This window comes from Aulonocara stuartgranti, assembly GCF_965226115.1.
Source record: "Aulonocara stuartgranti genome assembly, chromosome: 5".
NCBI lineage: Eukaryota > Metazoa > Chordata > Actinopteri > Cichliformes > Cichlidae > Aulonocara > Aulonocara stuartgranti.
In genome coordinates, this window is record NC_138943.1 from 29,804,866 (window position 1) to 29,827,767 (window position 22,902).

The window sequence follows — 22,902 nt, forward strand, 5'->3', positions numbered from 1 at the left end:
CCTAATAATTCTGCACTCCCTGTATTGCTCAAGACTACTTTGGAAAATCAGAAGAAGCTCTAGCTCCTTGGAAGTAAAATGCAAAGAAATGGGGGGTACTCTTATAATGATGAATTTTGAAAGTGACACTGATATTTGAATAGTTTTGCATGTGCCTGTACCAGTTTGTGTTGCAGAAGTTATTTATGGTTGGGGAGCCTTTACTTGAGTCAGTGCATTTGGAGGAACCACAAATAACCGAGCTGAGGGAGAACATCCGTAATGTTCTAATACAAGCAACCATACCTCTCAGGGCTTATGCTGCTGAGTATGAGAAGTACTTAGAGCTGCACAATTTGGACATACAAGCTTACATTCTCACGTAAGTCTGTGTTTGAAGTGACGTGCCCACTTTTCACAAGTGTGAGATGTGGGTCTGTTGGATATGTGGCCTATTACTGAATGAACTCGTGCTTTTCTTGTTTCTCTCATGTCCCCATCATTTGGCTACCAGATCTTGTGGTGCAGAAATGACATCCCAAGAACTGAAAAAAGAGGTGCAGCAGCATCTCAAAGAAAAGAGAATAATTGAACAGTCCTTGCCATCCTCCCTAGTGATTGGTCCATTTCATGTTTGTGTTAACGGGGTACGCAAGTCTCTCTCAGAAAAGAGAAAGGAGTTAGCCACAGCACTACTAGACCACCTTGCTCTGAAGCTACGTATTCAGGTTGACCAGGTAAGGCTAAATATTTTCTTCTAAGAGAACATGAATAATAATAACTTTAATTGCTATTTATTTATTCATTTATTTATTTTTATTTATTTTTAAAGACATCCTTAAATTCAGCTTGAAATGACATTTTTCTTGTTTTTCTCTTAAATTTTGGTTATTTTTTTATGTGTAGGCATGTGAAGAATGTGAAATTATTAACAGAAAGCTACGTGAGAAACCCTTTGGCATCGAGGAACTGAGTGAAAAGAGGCAGTGGATGAAACAAATCCCAGAACAGCTTAAGAGTTACAAGGTCGAATGGGTGAAGTGGGTGTTTCTGTAGTACATATTAAATTAAGAATTACTTTATGAATCCATCCTTCTTTTTCTCATCTGCAAACAGGAACATCTTGCCAAGACCTTGTCAGACTACGAGCTCATAGAAGAATTTTTCCACTCTCTTCCCAACAATGATGTCAACAAAAAGTAAGTGTATGATTAGCGTTAGTTAAAAGGGAATTTGTTTTAGATACCTTGTAGGAGACTTTGTGAGATTTATAGTGACTTATCTGTGCAGGTGGAAAGCCATTGAATGGCCACAAAAGATAATCAACCAAATGGAACCAGTAGCCACCCAGCACTTGGAGGATGAGGAGTGCTTCCGCAAGATCCATCTAACTGAGCAGAGCAACTTTGAGGAGCATTTAGCTAATCTACAGGTCAACTCAATCGACTATATTTTTTACTTTTAGCTTTTCTTTCCAAGCTCCTTAGACTACGATGACCTGGATGACTGAGAACCTTCACAGACGTTTCTTCCTGTTAAAACTGAGTTTTTTTATACCAAATGTCGCCAAGACCGTCATCAAAGGGGGTCATCTGTTTGCTGGAGTTTTGTCTGTATTTTTGTAGGGTCTTTACCTTACAAAATAAAGTGCCCTGGAGCAACTCTTGTTGTGAATTGGTGCTACGTAGATAAAACTGATTTGAATTGTTTTTTGCTTTATTAAGCAGACACTTAGAGCAGCGCATGTGTCCACTATATGACAGAGCTTCTAATTATACTGATGTTGCATGGTTCTAAAGTAGTCACTGTATGTTTCTAGATGATTGTTGCTAGGTTTGCGAGCCATGGAGACATTGATCATGCCCATGAGATGGCCAACAAGGTCAGGCAGACAAGCAAGCAACTTAAGGAGTGCCAAACTATGGCCCAAATTTACAACAACAGGGAACGCTTGTTCGGCATGACAGTCACAAATGTAAGTAAAACAGTGGCTCGGGTTAAAGGATTTTTGTGTGATTAATTCAAAAACTAAAGAGTATCTATTTATTATGGGCATTAATGTTTATTACAGTATGACCGTGTGCAGAAGCTTGTAAAAGACTTCCAGCCTTATAGAGATTTATGGACCACCACCTCTGATTGGCTGCGCTGGAGTGAAAGCTGGTTCTGTGACCCACTGTCTTCCATTGATCCTGAGCAGGTTGAGCACATTGTCACTGAAGCCTACAAGACCATCCACAAATGTATTAAACAGTTCAACGACATTCCTGGTAGGTGATACGTGTATTACCATTTAAACTTCACAAAGCTGTGCCTTCCATTTCAAAATATGACTGACATTGTTGTTTTTTAATGGGCTTTTCTTGGTGTCTTACACAACTCTAGACTGCCAAATGGTGGCAAATCTAATTCTCAGCAAGATTGAGGACTTCCGTCCTTACGTCCCTCTAATTCAGGGACTAAGGAACCCAGGGATGAAGAGCCGCCACTGGGAGATGCTTTCAGAACGCACTCAAATTAAAGTCATGCCTAAAGCCAACTTGACCCTGTCTCACTGCCTGGAGCTTGGCCTACAGAACTACGTGGATGACATAGCTCAAGTGGCCGAGGTGGCTGGGAAAGAATACTCTATTGAACAGGTGCTGCTGAACAAGAATCCTTGTTTAAACTGTTTCATATAGTGTTTGTAAAAAAATTTTTTAATGTTGTGTCTTTTTTTTATCATCTGCAAAATGTAGTTCAGATAGGGATGCTTCTGCTGTTTTAAAGCACTAGGGACTCTACTCATTTTGGCTATGTACACTGTCAGTGTGTGATTTTTTTTTTTTTAGCTAAAACTGATGCTGCTTCCTCTTTTCTCCCATACCTTTTCACCCAGGCCCTGGAAAAGATGGAAAAAGAGTGGTCCACAGTAGTCATTGATGTTTTGCCCTACAAGAACACAGGAACTTACATTTTAACGAGCCCAGATGAAGTGTCTCAGTTGCTCGATGACCACATTGTCATGACACAGAGCATGTCCTTGTCCCCCTTCAAAAAAACATTTGAGGCACGAATCAACTCCTGGGAAAGCAAGCTCAGAATGACTCAGGTGCACAACATAGACACCTATCAGCTGTGGAAGTCTTGTGATTTGTGTTTCTCATGTTGTGCTGCTGCCCTCTTTTGGTGTATACAGGATGTACTGGAGGAGTGGCTGATGTGCCAGCGTTCGTGGCTGTACCTAGAACCCATATTCAGTTCTGATGACATCAATCAGCAGCTGCCTACAGAAGGAAAAAGATACCAGCAAATGGAGCAAAATTGGAGGAGTATTATGAAAAGTGCCTTTAATAATCGAAAGGTCAGAGAGAGGCTTAGAGTTCTGTGTGGAACTAGAGAATACTGGTGGTTCACAAGTTGTTGTGGACTATATATGATTGTTTTTGTGAATGTTTCTAGGTGATCGATCTGTTTCCAGATGCTCATCTACTAACGCAACTTAAGAATTGTAACGGACTTTTGGAACAGGTGCAGAAGGGTCTCAGTGAGTACTTGGAAACAAAACGAAGTTTATTCCCCAGGTAAGACACAGACAAAATAGATCAGCGTTAAAAATATATATTTTTTAAAATTAATTATTTATTTTTTTAATTTTACGTGAAGAGCTTTTGTAAATCAACTTTTTCTACGTGCCGTCCCAAACAGTGAGGAAACCCCTCAAAACTGCCTTTTCCTGTTACCTGTTATAAAGATTTTGAGTGTAGGTAACAAAGTAACTGTGTTTGATGCACCCTAAATATTTGCTTGTAGGTTTTACTTCCTGTCAGATGATGAGCTCCTGGAGATTCTGTCCCAAACCAAAGATCCCACTGCAGTTCAGCCACACCTGCGTAAATGCTTCGAGAATATTGCACAGGTTTGCTTTGGCTCACTATTACATATTAAGACAACATGTGCAAAACATGGCTAAAGTAGTTAAGTAATGAAGTTGGATTTCTATCGTTTCTTAGCTTCAGTTTCAGTCAGACCTGCAGATCACACACATGTACTCTGGAGAAGGGGAACAGGTAAAACTGTTCTTTCCAGTTTGTCCTACTGGTAATGTGGAGGACTGGCTGAGGGATGTGGAGAAGTCTATGAAAGCTACTTTAAGAGATAACATTGACCGGTCACTCAAAGACTACCATGAGGTACATGAACCTGAATTTTATTGTTTTTCACACGTAATAGGCATTTCAATAAGATGCTATGTGATCTATTTTCTCAGCAACCACGTGTAGAGTGGGTGTTATCATGGCCTGGTCAAGTGGTGATAGCAGGCTGTCAGGTTTTCTGGACCGCTGAGGTGTCAGACGCTTTGGAGCAGAGAAACTTAGCCACTCGTCTTTATCCCCAACTACAGACACAGGTGTGGATGTGATTTAGACTAGCCAGTCAAAAATATTGCCATTTTATGGCTCTCATTGCACTGAACACTGTTCACACGAGAGTCTAACAACCTTGTTAACATTCTACCTTTTTTTGTGAAGTTGGGGGACTTGGTGAAGCTTGTGCGAGGACAGCTCTCCAAGATGCAGCGAGCTGTGCTGTCTGCCCTTATTGTCATAGAAGTCCATGCTAAAGATGTAGCAGCCAAAATGGTGGAGCAGGAGGTCTCAAGCATCAATGACTTTGAGTGGATCAGCCAGCTAAGGTTTCCTTCTTATTTTGCTGTTGTTTTTACTTCAGTTCCTTCATGGGGTAAATGTGAAACATTGTAGGTGCAGAAGGAGTGTTACATTTATGCGATGCTGTTTGTAGATACTACTGGGCAAAAGGTGATTTGTACATCCGCGCAGTGAATGCAGAATTCCTGTATGGCTACGAGTACCTTGGTAACTCTGGGCGGCTGGTCATCACTCCACTCACTGACAGGTAAAGGTTACTCTACCCTGCTTTTAACTGAATATCATTCACCAGTTTGAACACTAATCTGGCTTTTTTAGATGCTACTTGACCCTGACAGGAGCTCTGCACCTGAAGTTTGGAGGGGCACCCGCAGGTCCAGCAGGCACAGGAAAGACAGAAACAACTAAAGACCTTGGAAAGGCTCTGGCGATCCAGACGGTAGTTTTCAACTGTTCTGATCAGCTGGACTTTATTGCAATGGGCAAATTTCTCAAAGGACTGGCCAGGTAACAGCTTGTTGGTATGACACAATGATTCAGCTGTTACAAAATGTAGCACCGTACATTTGTGATTCCTTATCTGGCTCACACTTTGTAGCTCTGGTGCCTGGGCCTGCTTTGATGAGTTTAATCGTATTGATGTTGAAGTGTTGTCCGTGGTGGCGCAGCAGATCACCACTATACAAAAGGCCCAGCAGCAACGGGTGAGAAGCTGATTGCACTTTTTTACACTTTCACACCCCCCTACCTACCAGCTACAGATTTAAGTATCACTTAAATATGTATACATATATATTACCTAATTCTTTTTATAAAAGATAATTATGCATGTTATGTATGTTATTTTTTTAGGCAGAGAGGTTTGTGTTCGAGGGGGTAGAGATCCCTCTTGTCCCCTCTTGCGCGGTATTCATCACTATGAATCCTGGTTATGCTGGCCGCACAGAACTGCCTGACAATCTCAAGGTTTGACATGATAACTCGAACTTAATTGTGTCATTGTAACACTGAGGATAAGCTGATGAGGTTCAAAAAATGAGATCACATCTTCCACAGGCCCTGTTTCGTCCCGTGGCCATGATGGTCCCTAACTATGCCATGATAGCTGAGATCTCCCTATACTCATTTGGCTTCAGTGATGCCAAAGTTCTCTCCAACAAGATCACAACAACTTTCAAACTCTCCTCTGAACAGCTGAGCTCTCAGGTATGAACTCAGAGGAGTCTTCATACCTCCTCATAGATGCTATAAACGGCACCACCAGTGTCATTTACAGCAGAAAACTGAAACGATTGTATTTTATACACAATCTGCCACAGTTGGGAGTGATACACTACTCTCTACCAGTGAGCATTTTTATCACTCATTGGTAGAGAGTCTTCAAATTTTCTGCTTTTTTCTGGTAATTTTTTTGTGGTTTGTGTAGTTTTGCTTTAATATTGATGTTCATGTTGTGTTTGTTGTTTACTAAATGATGAGAACAGCTAACTAAACTGCAGTAAATCTGGTCAGTTTGAACAGAAATTCATTTTTGTTTTTATTAGTTTTTGACTTTGTAAAATTGGCAAATAGGACATTAAACTGTATGTACAGTCATAATGTTACAAAGAGTTGAACTCTGTGATGACCTTTGTGTTTTGTCCTGTGAAGGATCATTATGATTTTGGTATGAGAGCTGTTAAGACTGTGATCTCAGCTGCTGGAAACCTAAAAAGGGAAAATCCGAACATGAACGAGGTGCCATTATTTTTCTCTTGTGTGTATCTAGAAGTAGATTTGTGAGCTGTGAAAAATCTTTTGATTACAAATTTAAAAATGATATTATTTTTCAATCTGTCCTGTAGGAGCTGATTTGTCTTCGGGCCATTCAAGATGTCAATGTACCAAAGTTTTTACAGGACGACCTGAAGCTCTTCAATGGCATCGTGTCTGATCTTTTTCCCAAGATAAAACAGGAGCCGATCAATTATGGCACACTGGAAGAGTCCATTCGTAATGTCTGCACTGCGAAGAACCTCAAAGATGTCGATGGTCAGTGTTTCTAAAAGTGTTTCTTTTGTCTTTATTTTTGAATGAGTTAATAACAGAACTGGTGGGCATTCCAGGGTATATTAATAAGTGTATTCAGCTGTATGAAACCACTGTGGTGAGACATGGCCTGATGTTGGTGGGACCTTCTGGATCAGGGAAAACCAAAGTGAGTCATTTTCATGTTGTTCTTGTGTTTAATGTTTTTGTGTTACTTTATCTTAATAAACACTGTGCATTTTAGTGTTATGAGATTCTAGGTGCAGCAATAACAGCTCTGGAGGGCCAGCCCTCTGTGAGTGGTGGTGTTTACGAGGCTGTTCAAACATATGTCCTCAACCCAAAGTCAATTACCATGGGACAACTTTATGGAGAGTATGACCTGCTCACACATGAGTGGTAAGAATGCCCCTTCTGACACGATTTATAGAGGAGTTTAAAAAAAGGCACCAACATTTTGGCTTTTTTTCCACCCGTGTAGGACAGACGGTATCCTCTCGTGTCTTATTCGCCAAGGCGTAGCATCTATGGACCAGAAGAAAAAGTGGTACATGTTTGACGGGCCAGTGGATGCTGTGTGGATTGAGAACTTGAACACTGTCCTGGATGACAACAAAAAGCTTTGTCTCAGCTCTGGCGAAATCATTAAGCTCACCGACGTAAGATGAAGGTTTCGTTTTCCCAACCTTGGGTTTTCAGTCAGTCTGTTATCTCTTCACCAATTTTGTTTTGCATCTTTCTCGAGTAGGTAATGACCATGATGTTTGAGGTGCAGGACCTGGCAGTTGCATCTCCGGCTACAGTGTCTCGCTGTGGTATGGTTTACTTGGAGCCAAGTATTCTGGGACTCACCCCTTTCACAGAGTGCTGGCTGAGGCAGATTCCTAAAGCCCTGAAACCATACAAAGAGATGCTCAGCTCTCTGTTTGACAGGTTTCTGCAGGTAAAAGAGTAGTCAACATAACTGAGACAGTATAATATTAAAGCTTCTGGCTGTTACAGTGTTTATAAAAACAGTTTAATTCTCTGCATTTTATTCAGGACTCCATTACATTTGTCCGCACTTCAGTAAAGGAGGTCATCGCATCTCTGGACAGCAACCTTACCTGTAGTCTGCTTAAAATGATGGACTGCTTCTTCACTCCCTTCAATATTAAAGAGGTTTGTGTCAATCTTGGCTGTGTCAGAATGTCTCTTATAATACTCATCCTTCCCTCACAAGTCTTTCATCATTGTTTAGGGTGAGAGGCCACCACCTCAAGCGAAATTGGACCATCTAAAGGAGCTGATTGAGCCCTGGTTCTTTTTCTGTCTGGTGTGGAGTGTAGGAGCCACAGGAGATGCAGCTAGTTGCCAGCGCTTCAGTGCGTGGCTCAGAAGCAAAATGGGAGAAGAGAGGGTCAGCTTATCATCTTTGCTTTGGCATCCCAGACACATTGAATATATATTAAGTATAATATATGTTCACTGGATAATTTTTGACAGCAGTTTATTTCAACATTGTAAATGTATTTCTCCTTCAGATCAACTTGTGTTTTCCAGAAGAAGGCTCGGTGTATGACTACAGACTTGATGATGGAATAAGGAATCAGGATGGTGACGATGAAGATGAGGGAGGAAAAGTAAACGAACAGAAATTTTTGCATAGATGTTAGATGAAACTATCGCTTCATTTTTTGCTGAGTCAGCCTTTTTTCTGTACTATAGGTCCAGTGGGTCAGCTGGATGAAGTATGCAGAGAGTGTAGTAATCACCCCAGAAACAAATTTTTCAGACATTATTGTTCCAACTGCAGACACAGTGAGAATGTCTTTCCTGTTGGATATGCTTTTAACCAACAAGAAACCTGTGAGTGCAGCTTCCTGTGATTAAAGTAATTTTTAAGGTTTTCAATGGAAAGTTGAAAATGTTGAAAAGATTAAAACAGTTTAATCTGTTTAATGTGTGTGTGTTTCCAGGTGCTCTGTATTGGGCCAACTGGCACAGGAAAGACCCTGACCATGTCAAATAAGTTGCTAAATAGCATGTCTGCTGAGTATATCACACACTTCCTCATGTTCTCTGCCCGCACTTCAGCCAATCAGACTCAAGATTTCATTGACAGCAAAGTAGACAAAAGGTACCGAGATGTGTTCCAAATTAAACCAACTAGATATTTTCAGCAAGGCAACAATATCGCTGAGCCTCGCCCTTTGATTGGTGCATGTGCTTGTGTGTCAGGTGGAAAGGTGTGTTTGGACCTCCAATAGGGAAGTACTTTGTATTTTTCATCGATGACCTAAACATGCCCATGTTGGAGACCTATGGGGCTCAGCCTCCCATTGAACTGCTGAGGCAGTGGATGGACCACGGAGGCTGGTACGACAGGACTCAGATAGGTGAGAGCTTTCAGCCTATTTCATGTTCTCACTTTTACTGTTCCCAGGAATATTTCTGTGTAAACATTTGAACCTTTTAGCTTCATTTTGTATTAATTGCCTAGTTGTACCATCTGAGGACATTCTTACAACATTGATCGTTCATGTTCCAACACTAAAATTTGTGTTTTATTTCAATATTTTGGATCAGAAATGAAGCGTTCTCTTTTTGTTGGTACACAGGGACTTTCAGGCAACTAGTGGATATCAATTTTGCCTGTGCCATGGGACCCCCAGGTGGAGGGCGAAACCCGATAACTCAGCGCCTCACACGCCACTTCAACTTCTTGTCGTTTACTGAACTGGATGATGCCAGCAAGAAAAACATTTTTTCTACCATTCTAGGAAGTTGGATGGGTAAGCAGAACTACCGAGTCCTACCACTGGGTTTGAATTTAAGACCACATGTTAACGTTATGTTAGTGAATGCAGGATAGATATTAGCCTAAAAACCATTCTGGCTCATTATTTGTTCTCTTTCACATGGAAATATGAATAAAAAGGAACCAGGCAGTGAGTTTAGGGATAGAGAAAATGGAAATGTTCCTAATACTCAGTCAGTTTTATACGTGTTTCTTTAATACAAAAAGAACTAAAGTGTTTTTGAATTATGGTCAGGTAAAACAGCTCAATTGTTAAATGGAGGATTTTGGAAAAAACAAACTTGGACCAGTGCTTTGTGAAAGTCTTCCAATCTAATGCATTTCTTTATTTCTCTGTGTGTCTCTCTATCTCTCTCTTTTTTTCCTATCAGCACCCGTACCAACAATCCAGCCACTGAATGAGTCTCTTGTAGATGCCACTATCCGAGTCTACTCTACCATTACCTCCCAGTTGCTCCCAACTCCAGCCAAATCCCATTACACTTTCAATCTCAGAGATCTATCCAAAGTCTTTCAGGGCATCCTCATGGCTGAAGCTAGAATGATAGAGGTGAGTCTGACATGATTAGTTATGTTGGTAGTTATGATTAAATAGTCATATTTATAATGTTGAATACATTGTAGGTCTATCCTTTCGTTTCCTAATGTCACATGACTTTATTCTTTACTGTAACCAATGAAATAAGTAATGTCATTACATTATAGCACTTTAAGATCGACCTGCAAAACTCAGACGACAGGACTTACAGATATGAGCAGAGCATTAATAATTCAGTGGCAACTGCTGAGATTATTTTAAAATCCCAAGTCCAAAGTTAGCTTTTTTGTTTGGGTTTTTTTGCTTGTTTATTTTAGGATAAAGTACAGCTGCTCCACCTGTGGTACCACGAAAGCTGCCGGATTTTCCAGGACCGCCTGGTGTGTGATGAGGATAGAGAGTGGTTCAAAGGGGTCCTGAAAGACTGCATTGAGGAATTTGACTGCTGCTTTGAAGAGGTTGTCCCCTGCCATCCTGTTTTGTACGGAGATTTCATGGATCCCAGAGCTGACCACAAAGGCTATAAACTCATAGATGACAAAGAGAAGGTGAGCGCTGTTACTCCAGCCTTAAAAATTGTTTCGGTGGGTGATTTTTTTTTTCTTTTCACTTTTTCAAACAGCTGATTTATAATCATGGATCTTTTTCTGTTGGCCTCATGAATGTGTTTTTGTCCTTTCAGCAGAACTAATTTTAATCTTGTTTTTCTTTATATGAAATTGTCTAGTTGGTAAAAGTAATGGAGGAGTACATGGAAGACTACAATCACATCAGCATGACCAAGATGAAACTGGTGCTCTTTATGGATGCCATTGAGCACGTGTGTCGTATCAGGCGGATCTTGCGGCAGCCCCTAGGCAATGCCCTGCTCCTTGGAGTGGGTGGCAGTGGACGCCAGTCACTCACTAAGCTGGCCTCTTATATGTAAGATTCCTATCATTCTTATAGCTGAGATGTATTTGAGATGTAGATTCAGTAACATACAACTATCAGCCTTTGGTTGCTTTTATTTTACGTTAAAGTTTAATTGTTATAGAAACATGGAGAATGTGCTCCAATCATGTTGTGGCTCAGCTTTCACAAAGCATTTGTTCATACTCAGATCAGAATATGAGTGTTTCCAGATTGAGCTCTCTAAGAACTATGGCCACACTGAGTGGAGAGAAGATATTAAAAACATCATGTTCAAGGCAGGCCTCCAGAACCAGCAGATCACCTTCCTCTTTGTAGACACACAGGTATACTGCCGCACATTCTTACCATCTGATATTCTTGACTGTATAATAAGCTGAAGAAACTACATGTGTGGATATGTACTTTTACTTACTACGCAAAACCTGAGTCAATTTTTAAACTCACTGTTAAAAGTTAACTGTTAAATGTCCAATCACCAGATTAAGAGTGAGTTGTTCCTGGAGGATATCAACAGCATTTTGAATAGCGGTGATGTGCCCAACCTGTATGCATCAGATGAGCAGGAGCGTATCCTGATGGGAATGAAGCCAGTGGTGCTAGACCTGGGCCACCAGCCAACTAAAGCCAATCTTATGGCTGCCTACATCAGGAGAGTTCGCAGCAATATTCACACTGTTCTCTGCATGAGGTTAGTAACGCTGAGTTTTAATGTGTAATCTCCCTTTCCTGCTGCTTATATTTGCATTCTTCTTTTTTTCCACTACAGTCCCATCGGTGAGGTGTTTCGTGCACGAATGAGGCAGTTTCCTTCACTGGTGACGTGTTGTACCATAGACTGGTTCAGCACTTGGCCAGAGGAGGCTCTCCTGGCTGTGGCCACATCATTTCTTAGTGAGATACCTCAAGTGGAAGCAAACCCAACTGCCATGAGGGGACTGGTGAGAATCCTGGATTTTGTGTCTATGCATGTAGACAAAGCCAGAAAGCACTATGTTCAAAGTATATGTAATAAAAATAAGACATTGTAGCAACCATGGTGATAGCTTTCACACATTTAAAGATGAAGCCAATTTGCCACCGGTGTTAAGTTTGAGAGTTAGCATTGTATACTTTCCTTTTTCATGGGTTAATTGATCATTTTTATTTCCTATATAGTCAGCATCTGTCTTTATGCTTTCTTTTTTCACATTAAGGGCCAAATAAGTAAAAAAAAAAAAACCCATCCTGCTCTGTTCTAAAATCCTTCATTATTTGCAACTATGCACAAAATTGTTCAGACCTAAGAGATAAAAATGAATCGTTTGGAAATTTTAGGGAAAATGTACAGTAATCTGAAAAATGACTCTTAAACTGTTACGGGTTTGTGTTTTGCTGTGCCAAGAATCTGCATTTCTGCTTCTGCTGTTTGGATTTAGAGCAAATGTAAACGTTTCTGATGCATTAATATACACAAAAAGCAGCTTCCAGGTCTCTACAACACAGTTTTATCCTTTGATTTTGTAAGGTGACACAAATAGCTACACTAGTGACTATATTTTTTTTTTCCTAACTGATTTTTTTTTTGTAGACAACAATGTGTGTGAGGATTCACCAGATGGTGGCCAGGAAGAGTGAACAGTACATGGCTGAACTCTCTCGACACAATTATGTCACACCTAAAAGCTACCTGGAACTGTTCAAAATCTTCTCAGATCTCATTAGACGCAAAAAACAAGAGCTGTCTGGTTCTCGACAACGCATGAATACTGGTCTGGAGAAGGCAAGGCATTGTATAATAACAAGAAAATTCATGGTTCACGGTTTAAATTCATGCATTTAATGAGAAGTCTTAGTTGAATGTCTGTTATATGATGGTCCTGTAGCTTCTTAGCACTGCTGAAGGTGTGAGTAAAATGCAAGAGGAGCTGGAGACCATGAGACCTCTTTTGGAGGAGGCTGCTAAGGACACTAAAGTTACCATGGAGACCATTAAAGTAAGAAAACATTAATGTAGTTTTCTTGACCACAATACAGTCAGAGTTAGAGCAACCAAATCTGGGACCAGTTTCTTTTGTTCAGCATTGTATGAGGTGTGTATGCTTTGTATGTGTATGTTGAGTGTAATTCTTACTCTACATTACTAGAAAGACACAGTGGTTGCAGAGGAGACCCGTAGGTCAGTGCAAGAAGAGGAGGCAAAAGCTTCAGAGAAGGCCCGTGTTGCAGGAGCCATTGCAGCAGATGCTCAGAGAGACTTAGACGAAGCTCTGCCAGCCTTGGATGCCGCCCTGGCCAGCCTCAAGTCACTCAACAAGAATGATGTCACTGAGGTCAGGGATTTTGATAATGACTGGCTAAGATATTTCTCACATATCAGATATGTGCAGATGTACAGTATCAGTAACTTTTTAGTTGTTTTTTGTTTGGGGGGTTTATATAGGTGCGAGCCATGCAGCGACCTCCTCAAGGTGTAAAGCTGGTTATTGAAGCAGTGTGCATTATGAAAGGCATCAAACCCAAAAAGGTACCCGGGGAGAAACCTGGCACCAAGGTTGATGACTACTGGGAGCCTGGGAAGGGTCTGCTCCAAGACCCTGGAAAGTTTCTGGAAAGTCTCTTCAAATATGATAAGGTGTAGTATGTATTGACGAGAACGTTATTGTTGACTTTCTCAGATTTGAGTTTATGCTTCAAGTTTCAGTGTTTGATGTTTGCAGTGTATTAAAAGCAGCTTTTTCTGCCTCCTATACTGCAGGATAACATCCCAGAGAATGTGATCAGCTTAATCCAGCCATATATAGATAATGAGGAATTTCAGCCAGCTTCCATTGCCAAGATTTCCAAAGCTTGCACTTCCATTTGCCAGTGGGTGCGAGCCATGCATGCATATAACTTTGTGGCGAAGGCTGTGGAACCTAAAAGGGTAAAACTGTGTTAATTATTTATGTGTGACATACAATTGATATAGTAATATGTCTTTCAGATAACAGAGTCATCAAAACAGTAAATGTGTAAATTTGCGTGCAGATAGCTCTCCAGGCAGCCCAAGAGGACTTAGCAGAAACCCAGCGAAATCTGGATAAAGCCAAAGAGAAACTGGCAGGAGTTGAAGCTGGGATTGCCACTTTGCAGGCCAAGTACCAGGACTGCCTAGCTAAGAAGGACGAGCTGGACAATAAGTATCAACTATGTGAGGCTCGCCTCGTCCGAGCAGACAAGGTCAGACAACTGGGAGTAAAAATTACAGTTACAACCCACATGGCCAAATCAAGCAGTTAGAAACAACACATTAACTTATATAGTAATGCAATTGTTTCAGTCTATATACTAAAACTGTTTGGAACATATACATAAATATGAAAAAATAAAACAACAGAAAGCAGAAAGGTTTACGATACCAGTTACTATGTGTCCTTAAATGTTAGTCTGTTTTTATATTTCCCAGCTTATTGGTGGATTGGCAGATGAAAAAGTGCGTTGGAAGGAGACAGTACAACATTTGGATTACATGATCAGTAACGTAGCCGGTGACATGCTTCTGTCTGCAGGATATATTGCATACTTGGGACCCTTCACTGTAAGTTTATCATAATAAAATGTTGCACTGTATCTGTCTATATTCCTCATTTTAGCATGTCTCCATCTGGTCCTCTCCCACAATACAATATACTGTATATGCAGTTATCAATGAAGCATAATTTGTGTGTTGATTATTTTTGTTTTTGTTTTTTTGTTTGTTTGGGTTTTTTTTGGGGGGGGGGGGGGGGGGGCAGGGAGAGTACCGAGCAGCCATGGCTAAAGAATTGCTGAAAGGTTTCAAAGAGCTGGGTGTTCCACACACTGATGTACCCAACCTGGTCAGCACTCTGGGAGATCCAGTGAACATCCGCACCTGGCAGGTTGGAGGCAATTTATTCATAGGAGTGCCTTATTTTGTTTTTTCACCCTTTCTGGGTTAATTTGACTTTTTATTGTGTTAATGTTATTTTTTATTTCTATGTGCCTGTAGATAGCAGGTTTGCCCAAGGACAACCTTTCTGTGGAAAATGGTGTGATTTCTCAGTACTCTCTGCGCTGGGCCCTCTTCATTGATCCTCAGGGACAAGCAAACACATGGATTAAAAACATGGTGAGGTCAAACTGTGCTGATTATGTCAAAACTTGAGAGAAGAAAAAGAGCAGTATTTGGATATACACTGCCCAAAAAAGATAAAGGAACACTTTAACATACATTTAACTATACAGATATTTGCTTGGGATTGTGTTAGGAATTACAGGATGCCACATTGTTTGATGGAAATGAAAATGATTGACCTACAGAAGGCTGAAAAGATGAGAAGGGGAAGATGTCAGTGGCCTCTACCTGTAAAATTATTGCTGTTTTTGCCTCATTGACCCTCCAGTGTACCTGTTGTTAGTGTCATTAACACCAAAGCAGCTGAAACTGACCCCAACCGCTACTTAACTGACCACATCAATATCCCATAAGTTTAACTATCTTGATGCTATAGTCTGATTAAAAAGTGTTCCTTTAATTTATTTTTTTAATGTGATATGTAATTATATGATCAAGTGTCAGTATCATAAAGTTTCTAGTGCACATAATTAATATGTTAACAACAACATCACAGGTACCTGCAGTGATGTGTAACAAACTCTGGACATATTATTAACACATACATGCTTAAATAGATTTTTGATTTACTGCTTACTCATAAATGTTTCCTGTGGTCACCCAGGAAAAGGACAGTGGGTTGGAGGTTGTGAAACTCAGTGACCGGGACTTCCTGCGCAGGCTTGAGAATGCAATCCGCTTCGGTAAACCCTGCCTCTTAGAGAATGTGGGGGAAGAACTAGATCCTGCTCTAGAACCTGTCCTGTTACAACAGGTAATTACTCACACACCTGCTGCAAACAAATGGTTCTTTTTATTTCAGTGTTATTCACCTTTCTAACACACCACTATGTTTATCTCACACCTATTAAGACTTTTAAGCAGCAAGGCCATACTTTACTGAAACTGGGCGATTCACTCATCGACTACCACGAGTCTTTCAAGATGTACCTCACAACCAAGCTGCCCAACCCACACTACTCTCCAGAGTTTTCTGCCAAAGTCACACTCATAAACTTCACCCTGTCACCCAGGTAACACACATTTTAATTTTAGTATCTGCTGTGATTATAATTTATTTAGTCCATAACTGAAAAGATTGGCAGGATGTTAAAATGTAATTGCTTGGACATTGTCCTGAATCCTGCAAACCTGTTTCTGTTAGTGATACTTACTCATACGGTCTGAATTTGTGGGACTGTGCATTCTATTTATATTCAGTGGTCTACAAGACCAGTTGTTGGGGATGGTGGTGGCTAAAGAGCAGCAAGACTTGGAGGTTGCAAAGAACCAGCTAATCACCAGCAATGCCAAGATGAAGCAGGAACTGAAAGAAATTGAGGATGAGATACTGTTCCGACTCAGCTCCACAGAAGGCAATCCTGTGGACAATGAGGAGCTCATCCGAGTGTTGGAGGCTTCGAAGATCAAAGCTGGAGAGATCAAGGTCAGGCAGTGGAAAAGTTTTGTGTCCAATATTGTATATCGGGGAAGTGTTTAAATAATTTTCTTTACACCCTTGTTCATAAAATGTTGGTGATGCATCATTAAACTTTTAAGCCACATTTGCTCTGTTTTCGATGTTGGGGTTTCTGGCAGGCTAAAGTGAAGGCAGCAGAAAAGACAGAGCAGAACATTGATGCTGCCCGTCTGGAGTATGTCCCTGTGGCTGTGCGTGCACAGATCCTCTTCTTCTGCGTGTCAGATCTGTCCAATGTTGACCCAATGTACCAGTACTCTCTGGAGTGGTTCCTGGGAATCTTTTTGTCTGGTATTGCCAACTCTAGAAGTGCAGGTAGTCAGCAAGATTATACACTGAACTACATGTGTGAAGATAACAAAATCACAAGAACCAGATGTGAACAATGTTATGGTAGCACCTTTTTTCTTGACATGTTTCACACAGACACAGTGGAGGAGAGAATCTGGAACATCAATGAATATTTCACCTTCAGCCTCTATGGTAATATATGTCGCAGCTTGTTTGAGAAACACAAACTGATGTTTGCCTTTCTCCTGTGCGCTCGCATCATGATGAACGACAAAAAGATTGACATGGTGAGTAACGGCAAGAAGGGGATCTGTCATCTTCTTTAAGCAGCCTAAATACACGTGATGAAGCTGCATCGCCTCCTTTTGACAGGTCGAGTGGCGCTACCTGTTGTCTGGAGCAATGCCTGTCCAACAGCTGGCCAACCCAGCAGTAAGCTGGCTGTCAGAACGTGCCTGGCAGGACATTTTAGGCCTCAGCACTCTGAAAAATTTTTCTAACCTGGCGCAAAGCTTCCCTGAACATCTGGAGGGCTTCAAGAAAATTTTTGACAGTAGCCAGCCTCACAGGCATGTAAAGCCAAACACCGTGCTAACACATTCACACTTTGCACCTTCATTTGTACGTTGCAGAAGCTGTGAGTGTCTAACAAGCTGTGCTTATGTCTGTATATTTGCCTAAAGGGAGCCCCTCCCAGGAGCGTGGGATGTCATCCTGGACTCTTTCCAGAAGCTGTTGGTCCTGCGCTGTCTGAGGGCTGACTGCCTCATTCAAGGCCTGCAGGACTTTGTTGCTGCTGAGTTAGGACAGCGCTTCATAGAGCCTCAGGTAAAGTACTTCTCCCGTCTTAAAATGCATAGTAAATCTCAGTTGTGTGCAGTAACATGACACTATGACACAGTATGTGATAACATCAATTATGGCTTATTTCTCTTTCCATCTTTCTGCAGACATCAGACCTGTCTGTCGTCTTCGCAGAGTCATCTTCCTCCACTCCCCTGATCTTTGTTCTGTCCCCTGGCACCGACCCTGCTGCTGACCTCTACAAATTTGCTGATGTCATGCAATTCTCCAAGAAAATGAGCGCCATCTCTCTTGGCCAAGGCCAGGTCAGTTTTAGAAGGGGGGCCTGGGAATTCTCACTCTCTCTCACACACACACTCTGACTCACAGGAATCTGCTGTAAATCACATTTTCACTGAACCAGGCCAGTGTCATTTGTCTTGGTGAGAATGAGAATGAGAGCACCGCTGTGCTAATTGTTTTCACTATTTATGACCATTCCAGGACAATGTACTCTAGGGGCCATAAATGAGCTTAAGAAGCTTGAATGATAAATGCAGACTCAGTGTCCAAAAACCTTAAACCGTGCTGGCAACATTCTTCTAGCAGCACACTTTAGACGTTCAATAGACATTAGCATCACATTACTTGCAATTACGTGATCTTGGCTCGTGTCAGGCTTTTTGTATCCCCCTTCTCAATTTCTGTCTTTCAACTGAGTGTCCAAAACCTTTCAGCTGTAGGCAGATGCACTGAGGCCCACAGTCAAAATATTATTTATGAGACCAGCTTCTCCAATAATGATTAAACCTATCAGAAATGCTGTCATTTGTGTGATTCAGGGCCCCTGGGCTGAGAGTATGATGCACGATGCCGTGGAAAGAGGTCACTGGGTTTTTTTCCAGAACTGTCATCTGGCACCCAGCTGGATGCCTACCCTGGAGAGACTTATTGAAAACATCAACCCACTAAAGGTGACAACAAGAGGACACAAATATAAACCAGAAGCAAAACAGATCCTCAGTGTGTATATGCTAGACTAGCCAAGGACACAGAGCTTTTTCATCCTTTATATTCCAAGGGAAAAATCTGTCTCTTTTCCTGTACAGGTGCACGAGAACTTCCGCCTGTGGCTCACAAGTCTTCCCAGCAATAAGTTCCCGGTGTCTGTTCTGCAGAATGGTTCCAAGATGACCATTGAACCTCCAAGAGGCATCAAGGCCAACCTACAGAAAACCTACATGAGGCTCACTAATGATTTTCTCTCCTCTTCCACCAAGGTCTGTCTCAAGTACTTCTAGTGTCTCTGATTGGTTTCCCATATTTAGCTCCTGCTGCTTTGGTTTGACAACATATAGTAAAGTCTTCTCAAACCAGTGTGTAGATTTGCTATGAATGGTTCCTCTACTCTTCTTTCTTGTCTAGACAGCAGACTTTAAGTCTTTGCTGCTGTCTCTCTGCCTGTTCCATGGAATTGCTTTGGAGAGACGAAAGTTTGGCCCTTTGGGCTTCAACATTCCCTATGAGTTCACTGATGGCGACCTGAACATTTGTATCAGCCAGCTCAAAATGTTCCTGGATGAGTACCAGGACATCCCATACAAGGTGGAGGCAACACTTCTGTCTCTGTTTCATTACCTATTTGAAGATGATGTTTCAAATTGCTCCTACTTATACATACTGTTTCTTACAGTTATAAGAATGTTTCTTACAGATAGTTGATGTATAAGCTATAAGCAGAAACACAGGCCATCTAGGAAAGACGCCTGTGTTCTGGTTTTTGGTAGAAATTATGTGTGTGCATCTGCCTGTGCTGAGCATGTTCATTTGTCTGTCTCCCATTGCTGTCCTCCACCTGTCCAGGTTCTAAAATACACTGCAGGAGAGATTAATTATGGTGGCCGTGTGACAGATGACTGGGACAGACGATGTCTGCTCAGTGTGGTGGAGGACTTCTATTGTCCTGCTGTCCTCAGTAGTGATCACGTCTACTGTGCATCTGGAGTCTACCGGCAAATAGACACAAAACTGGATATCAAGGTTAGATAAACTCAGAACTCTCTGTTTACTATACATAATTTTGAGTTTATAACAGGCTATTGATTGTGAGACAAGCAAAGTATAAAAGGCAAGTGTGTGCCTTATCAAACTTAAATAGGGGCATACAGTATGTTTGTTTTAAAAAACAGAAAAGAGTCGTGCTATATGCATTTTTTGGAAGTAAGGCTAAGTTAGCCAAGCCTGGGGGGAAACATCAGTCATGTAAAACACCATGAGTCACACAGCCATCAAATACAAATCAGTCATAGAGAACAAAAGTTTCCACAGCTCAGAGAAGTTAAACTATCACATGAGTTACTGTGCTGCAATGCCACAGTGTGTTTCCCTTTGTGTGAGTTTGTTCTTTAACAAGTTCACAACAATAGAAACTGTTTTCTCTCTTCTTGCTGCCATTCTCAAACAAGGAAATATAACAAGAGAGGCGGTGAGTATTTGCCTGCAGTAACACAGATTGCAGAAAAGCCTGAAAGCTTGTGATTTAAGCTTAGACTAGAAATGCAGTCCAATCAAGACATTTTGTTAAAAATGCTGTAAAATGTTAACTCTGATCATGTCAAACACTGACTGCTTGACTGACTCGCTGTCATGGCAATTGTGACCCTAGGGTTATTTGGCATACATTCGTGGTTTGCCCATCAATGACACACCTGAGATCTTTGGTCTCCATGACAACGCTAACATCACCTTTGCTCAAAATGAGGCCTTTGGCTTGTTAGAAGCTGTGGTTCGTCTCCAGCCCCGAGCTACATCTGCTGAGGGCAAAACTCTTGAGGAGGTACTGATACAGATTCATTTGTCTTTAGATGTCTTTATTATTACTACTAGCATCATGTTATTGATTGCTTAATAATTCAATTTAGCACTAATTGTTATTGATTGCTTTGTAATTAAATAGAGTTTGAGAGGTGCGGGGCATGTGATGTGTTGTCTATGATCTGTTTTTCTTTCTTCGCTACAGATAGTGGAGGAGATAGTGGCAGGCATCGTTGAAAAGATCCCTCCTCCTTTTGACATTGAAGAAGTGATGGGAAAATACCCGGTGCTCTACGAGGAGTCCATGAACACTGTGCTCATCCAGGAGGTCATCAGGTAACATTAGGCTGTACTATTAGTCAGAAATTTGTCCAGAGTGAGTCTGGAGGCTGAAGGTCCCAGAATCCGACTTAGCATCTCCCGAGTCATTCGTATTGATCAGCAAACTTTTTTTTTTTTTTGTATATATAGAGAGTAGAAATATTTTGTCCATTAAGTGAAGGTTTTTTGTTATCACGAAGAAATTTGAGGAGGAATGAAACATACGGGGTCATTTCATCATTCCTCTGCAAGGTGAATGCTTATCTGTTTTTGTGGAACTATGCACAAAAAGAAATTTTTGCACATTAATCAACCTGATCTGGGAGTGTCTCATTACCTCACACATATTAGTAGATTTCTGGTAAGTCATGCCCTGAAAATTGCGTTTTACTCAAACTGTGGGCATGTGGTTATTAGTGCTTTAGTAACTTGTAATTGTGTTTGTTTGTTTTTTATCTTTCAGATATAACAAGCTGCTGGAGGTCATCTCTCTGAGTCTCAGAGATATTGTGAAGGCTTTGAAAGGTTCAGTGGTGATGTCATCCGCGCTCGAGCTTATGGCCCGCAGCTTATTCAACAATGCGGTGCCTGATATGTGGAAAGCCAAGGCAAGGCACACACAGCTGTTACTTTACATGTGACTCACTTTGTAGCAGGGGCTGCACATGTGAATGTATTCTCTTTTTTTCTCTCTGTTGTTATCCTTTTTTTTCTTCAAATTTTTGTATCACTAGATTGTGCACACTTGTGACTTGAATATTTGAAGTGCCATTTCACTGGGCAGAAAATCAAATAAAGATATTTCTGTTCTCCTCCTAAAATGTAATAATGTGCTTTCTGAGAATGCACAGTTTGACTCCGCTGTTCTCGTTCTTCAGGCCTACCCGTCTCTGAAGCCTCTGGCCTCCTGGGTGTCAGACCTGCTTCAGAGGATCAATTTCCTACAGAGATGGATCTCTAACGGCATTCCACCTGCGTTCTGGATTAGCGGCTTCTTTTTCCCGCAGGCTTTTCTCACTGGAACCCTCCAGAATTATGCCCGTCGCTTCGGCACCTCAATTGACACGATTGGATTTGACTTTGAGGTCAGACTGTAGGCTGCCTCACTAGCAGCAATGTTTTAAAGAACAGTCTTACAGATGTAGAACATTGCTTCATATCTGTATGTATATAAAGTGCTACATTCATAATGACTTTACCCCCCACCCCAACCCTAACCCAGGTTTTCACTGGTCTTGACCTACTTTTTTGTGATGATTTATCCTTCAGGTATTAGTGAAGTCAGTGTCAGAGATAACAGAAACACCAGACACAGGCTGCTACATTCATGGTCTATTCCTGGAGGGGGCTCGCTGGGATAACAAGGCAGGTCAGCTCGCAGAGTCCAGACCCAAGGAGCTCTACACCCAAATGGCCGTCATCTGGCTGATCCCCAAACCCAACCGAAAGCCTCCAGCCTCAGGGATCTATGTATGCCCTATCTACAAGACACTCACACGAGCTGGTCAGTATATAGAGGAGTGATATAGATTAGTATAGAGATTATAAGAAATAATATAGATTAATTTGAGTTTTTTGTAAATTTGTGAGGAAAAAACAAAAGAAAAGTCCATGTTTGTGAAACTCTGGCTCAGGTTATGATCTGTAGTCAGTAGGTGTGCCGTCATAGGTTTGTGCGTATCCCTGTTTGCTGGTTTTATTACTCACCCAAAATAGACTCCAGTGAGGGTCTAATTTCATGAAGCATCTGAAAGTGCAGCTCAGTTTTTTCCACTCGCAATGCCAACGTCTTGGCACCTTAGGCTGCTCACAAATCCTTCCTTCAGTGTAGCAATGAAAAAACAGAAATGGTTTAAAACACTTTTGTCTTTAAGTCACTGAAGTGCTCTGTGTGCTTTTGCAGGGACTCTGTCCACCACCGGCCACTCTACGAACTATGTGGTGTCATTGGAGTTGCCAACACATCACACCCAGAGGCACTGGGTCAAACGGGGTGTTGCACTCATCTGTGCACTGGACTATTGAACGAGAAATTAGTTATTATTAGTTATTGCTGTTAGTTATTGGTTATCTACTTTAATCTATCTAATAAACTGTTCACAAGCAATATCCTCTGTGTTTATTTACCATCACTAAAATCACTTGGTAATTGGATCCTTTTTTGTGTGTATTTTCTGCACAGCCAAATATACAACCGTTATTACCACTGAC

The 22,902-nt window shown here is 41.2% G+C and overlaps 1 protein-coding gene across 1 annotated transcript in view; it reads left to right on the forward strand.

The window, feature by feature from the left end:
- dnah1 (dynein, axonemal, heavy chain 1) overlaps positions 1 to 22,798 on the forward strand; it is a 29,434-nt gene extending 6,636 nt beyond the window's left edge. The window contains exons 13-78 of the mRNA XM_082532803.1: positions 165 to 361; positions 494 to 716; positions 886 to 1,005; positions 1,096 to 1,178; positions 1,270 to 1,411; positions 1,799 to 1,954; positions 2,051 to 2,249; positions 2,365 to 2,618; positions 2,858 to 3,070; positions 3,158 to 3,322; positions 3,421 to 3,542; positions 3,772 to 3,877; positions 3,972 to 4,151; positions 4,229 to 4,369; positions 4,491 to 4,654; positions 4,762 to 4,875; positions 4,947 to 5,135; positions 5,227 to 5,332; positions 5,481 to 5,594; positions 5,685 to 5,834; positions 6,279 to 6,365; positions 6,473 to 6,659; positions 6,734 to 6,825; positions 6,901 to 7,055; positions 7,138 to 7,315; positions 7,405 to 7,599; positions 7,698 to 7,817; positions 7,897 to 8,055; positions 8,180 to 8,278; positions 8,364 to 8,504; positions 8,615 to 8,775; positions 8,877 to 9,034; positions 9,257 to 9,430; positions 9,828 to 10,006; positions 10,312 to 10,542; positions 10,722 to 10,918; positions 11,097 to 11,232; positions 11,389 to 11,597; positions 11,676 to 11,847; positions 12,477 to 12,668; positions 12,772 to 12,882; positions 13,033 to 13,218; positions 13,329 to 13,520; positions 13,644 to 13,811; positions 13,916 to 14,107; positions 14,334 to 14,465; positions 14,662 to 14,787; positions 14,898 to 15,017; positions 15,628 to 15,777; positions 15,876 to 16,036; positions 16,224 to 16,449; positions 16,602 to 16,797; positions 16,909 to 17,060; positions 17,146 to 17,346; positions 17,461 to 17,601; positions 17,724 to 17,882; positions 18,399 to 18,530; positions 18,666 to 18,836; positions 18,982 to 19,161; positions 19,420 to 19,596; positions 20,222 to 20,392; positions 20,576 to 20,706; positions 21,155 to 21,299; positions 21,570 to 21,776; positions 21,961 to 22,195; positions 22,595 to 22,798. Coding sequence (XP_082388929.1) covers positions 165 to 361; positions 494 to 716; positions 886 to 1,005; positions 1,096 to 1,178; positions 1,270 to 1,411; positions 1,799 to 1,954; positions 2,051 to 2,249; positions 2,365 to 2,618; positions 2,858 to 3,070; positions 3,158 to 3,322; positions 3,421 to 3,542; positions 3,772 to 3,877; positions 3,972 to 4,151; positions 4,229 to 4,369; positions 4,491 to 4,654; positions 4,762 to 4,875; positions 4,947 to 5,135; positions 5,227 to 5,332; positions 5,481 to 5,594; positions 5,685 to 5,834; positions 6,279 to 6,365; positions 6,473 to 6,659; positions 6,734 to 6,825; positions 6,901 to 7,055; positions 7,138 to 7,315; positions 7,405 to 7,599; positions 7,698 to 7,817; positions 7,897 to 8,055; positions 8,180 to 8,278; positions 8,364 to 8,504; positions 8,615 to 8,775; positions 8,877 to 9,034; positions 9,257 to 9,430; positions 9,828 to 10,006; positions 10,312 to 10,542; positions 10,722 to 10,918; positions 11,097 to 11,232; positions 11,389 to 11,597; positions 11,676 to 11,847; positions 12,477 to 12,668; positions 12,772 to 12,882; positions 13,033 to 13,218; positions 13,329 to 13,520; positions 13,644 to 13,811; positions 13,916 to 14,107; positions 14,334 to 14,465; positions 14,662 to 14,787; positions 14,898 to 15,017; positions 15,628 to 15,777; positions 15,876 to 16,036; positions 16,224 to 16,449; positions 16,602 to 16,797; positions 16,909 to 17,060; positions 17,146 to 17,346; positions 17,461 to 17,601; positions 17,724 to 17,882; positions 18,399 to 18,530; positions 18,666 to 18,836; positions 18,982 to 19,161; positions 19,420 to 19,596; positions 20,222 to 20,392; positions 20,576 to 20,706; positions 21,155 to 21,299; positions 21,570 to 21,776; positions 21,961 to 22,195; positions 22,595 to 22,716 — 10,644 coding nt within the window. The 3' untranslated portion in view covers positions 22,717 to 22,798. The remainder of the gene's footprint in view (positions 1 to 164; positions 362 to 493; positions 717 to 885; positions 1,006 to 1,095; positions 1,179 to 1,269; positions 1,412 to 1,798; positions 1,955 to 2,050; positions 2,250 to 2,364; positions 2,619 to 2,857; positions 3,071 to 3,157; positions 3,323 to 3,420; positions 3,543 to 3,771; positions 3,878 to 3,971; positions 4,152 to 4,228; positions 4,370 to 4,490; positions 4,655 to 4,761; positions 4,876 to 4,946; positions 5,136 to 5,226; positions 5,333 to 5,480; positions 5,595 to 5,684; positions 5,835 to 6,278; positions 6,366 to 6,472; positions 6,660 to 6,733; positions 6,826 to 6,900; positions 7,056 to 7,137; positions 7,316 to 7,404; positions 7,600 to 7,697; positions 7,818 to 7,896; positions 8,056 to 8,179; positions 8,279 to 8,363; positions 8,505 to 8,614; positions 8,776 to 8,876; positions 9,035 to 9,256; positions 9,431 to 9,827; positions 10,007 to 10,311; positions 10,543 to 10,721; positions 10,919 to 11,096; positions 11,233 to 11,388; positions 11,598 to 11,675; positions 11,848 to 12,476; positions 12,669 to 12,771; positions 12,883 to 13,032; positions 13,219 to 13,328; positions 13,521 to 13,643; positions 13,812 to 13,915; positions 14,108 to 14,333; positions 14,466 to 14,661; positions 14,788 to 14,897; positions 15,018 to 15,627; positions 15,778 to 15,875; positions 16,037 to 16,223; positions 16,450 to 16,601; positions 16,798 to 16,908; positions 17,061 to 17,145; positions 17,347 to 17,460; positions 17,602 to 17,723; positions 17,883 to 18,398; positions 18,531 to 18,665; positions 18,837 to 18,981; positions 19,162 to 19,419; positions 19,597 to 20,221; positions 20,393 to 20,575; positions 20,707 to 21,154; positions 21,300 to 21,569; positions 21,777 to 21,960; positions 22,196 to 22,594) is intronic.
- Positions 22,799 to 22,902: the final 104 nt, after the last annotated feature.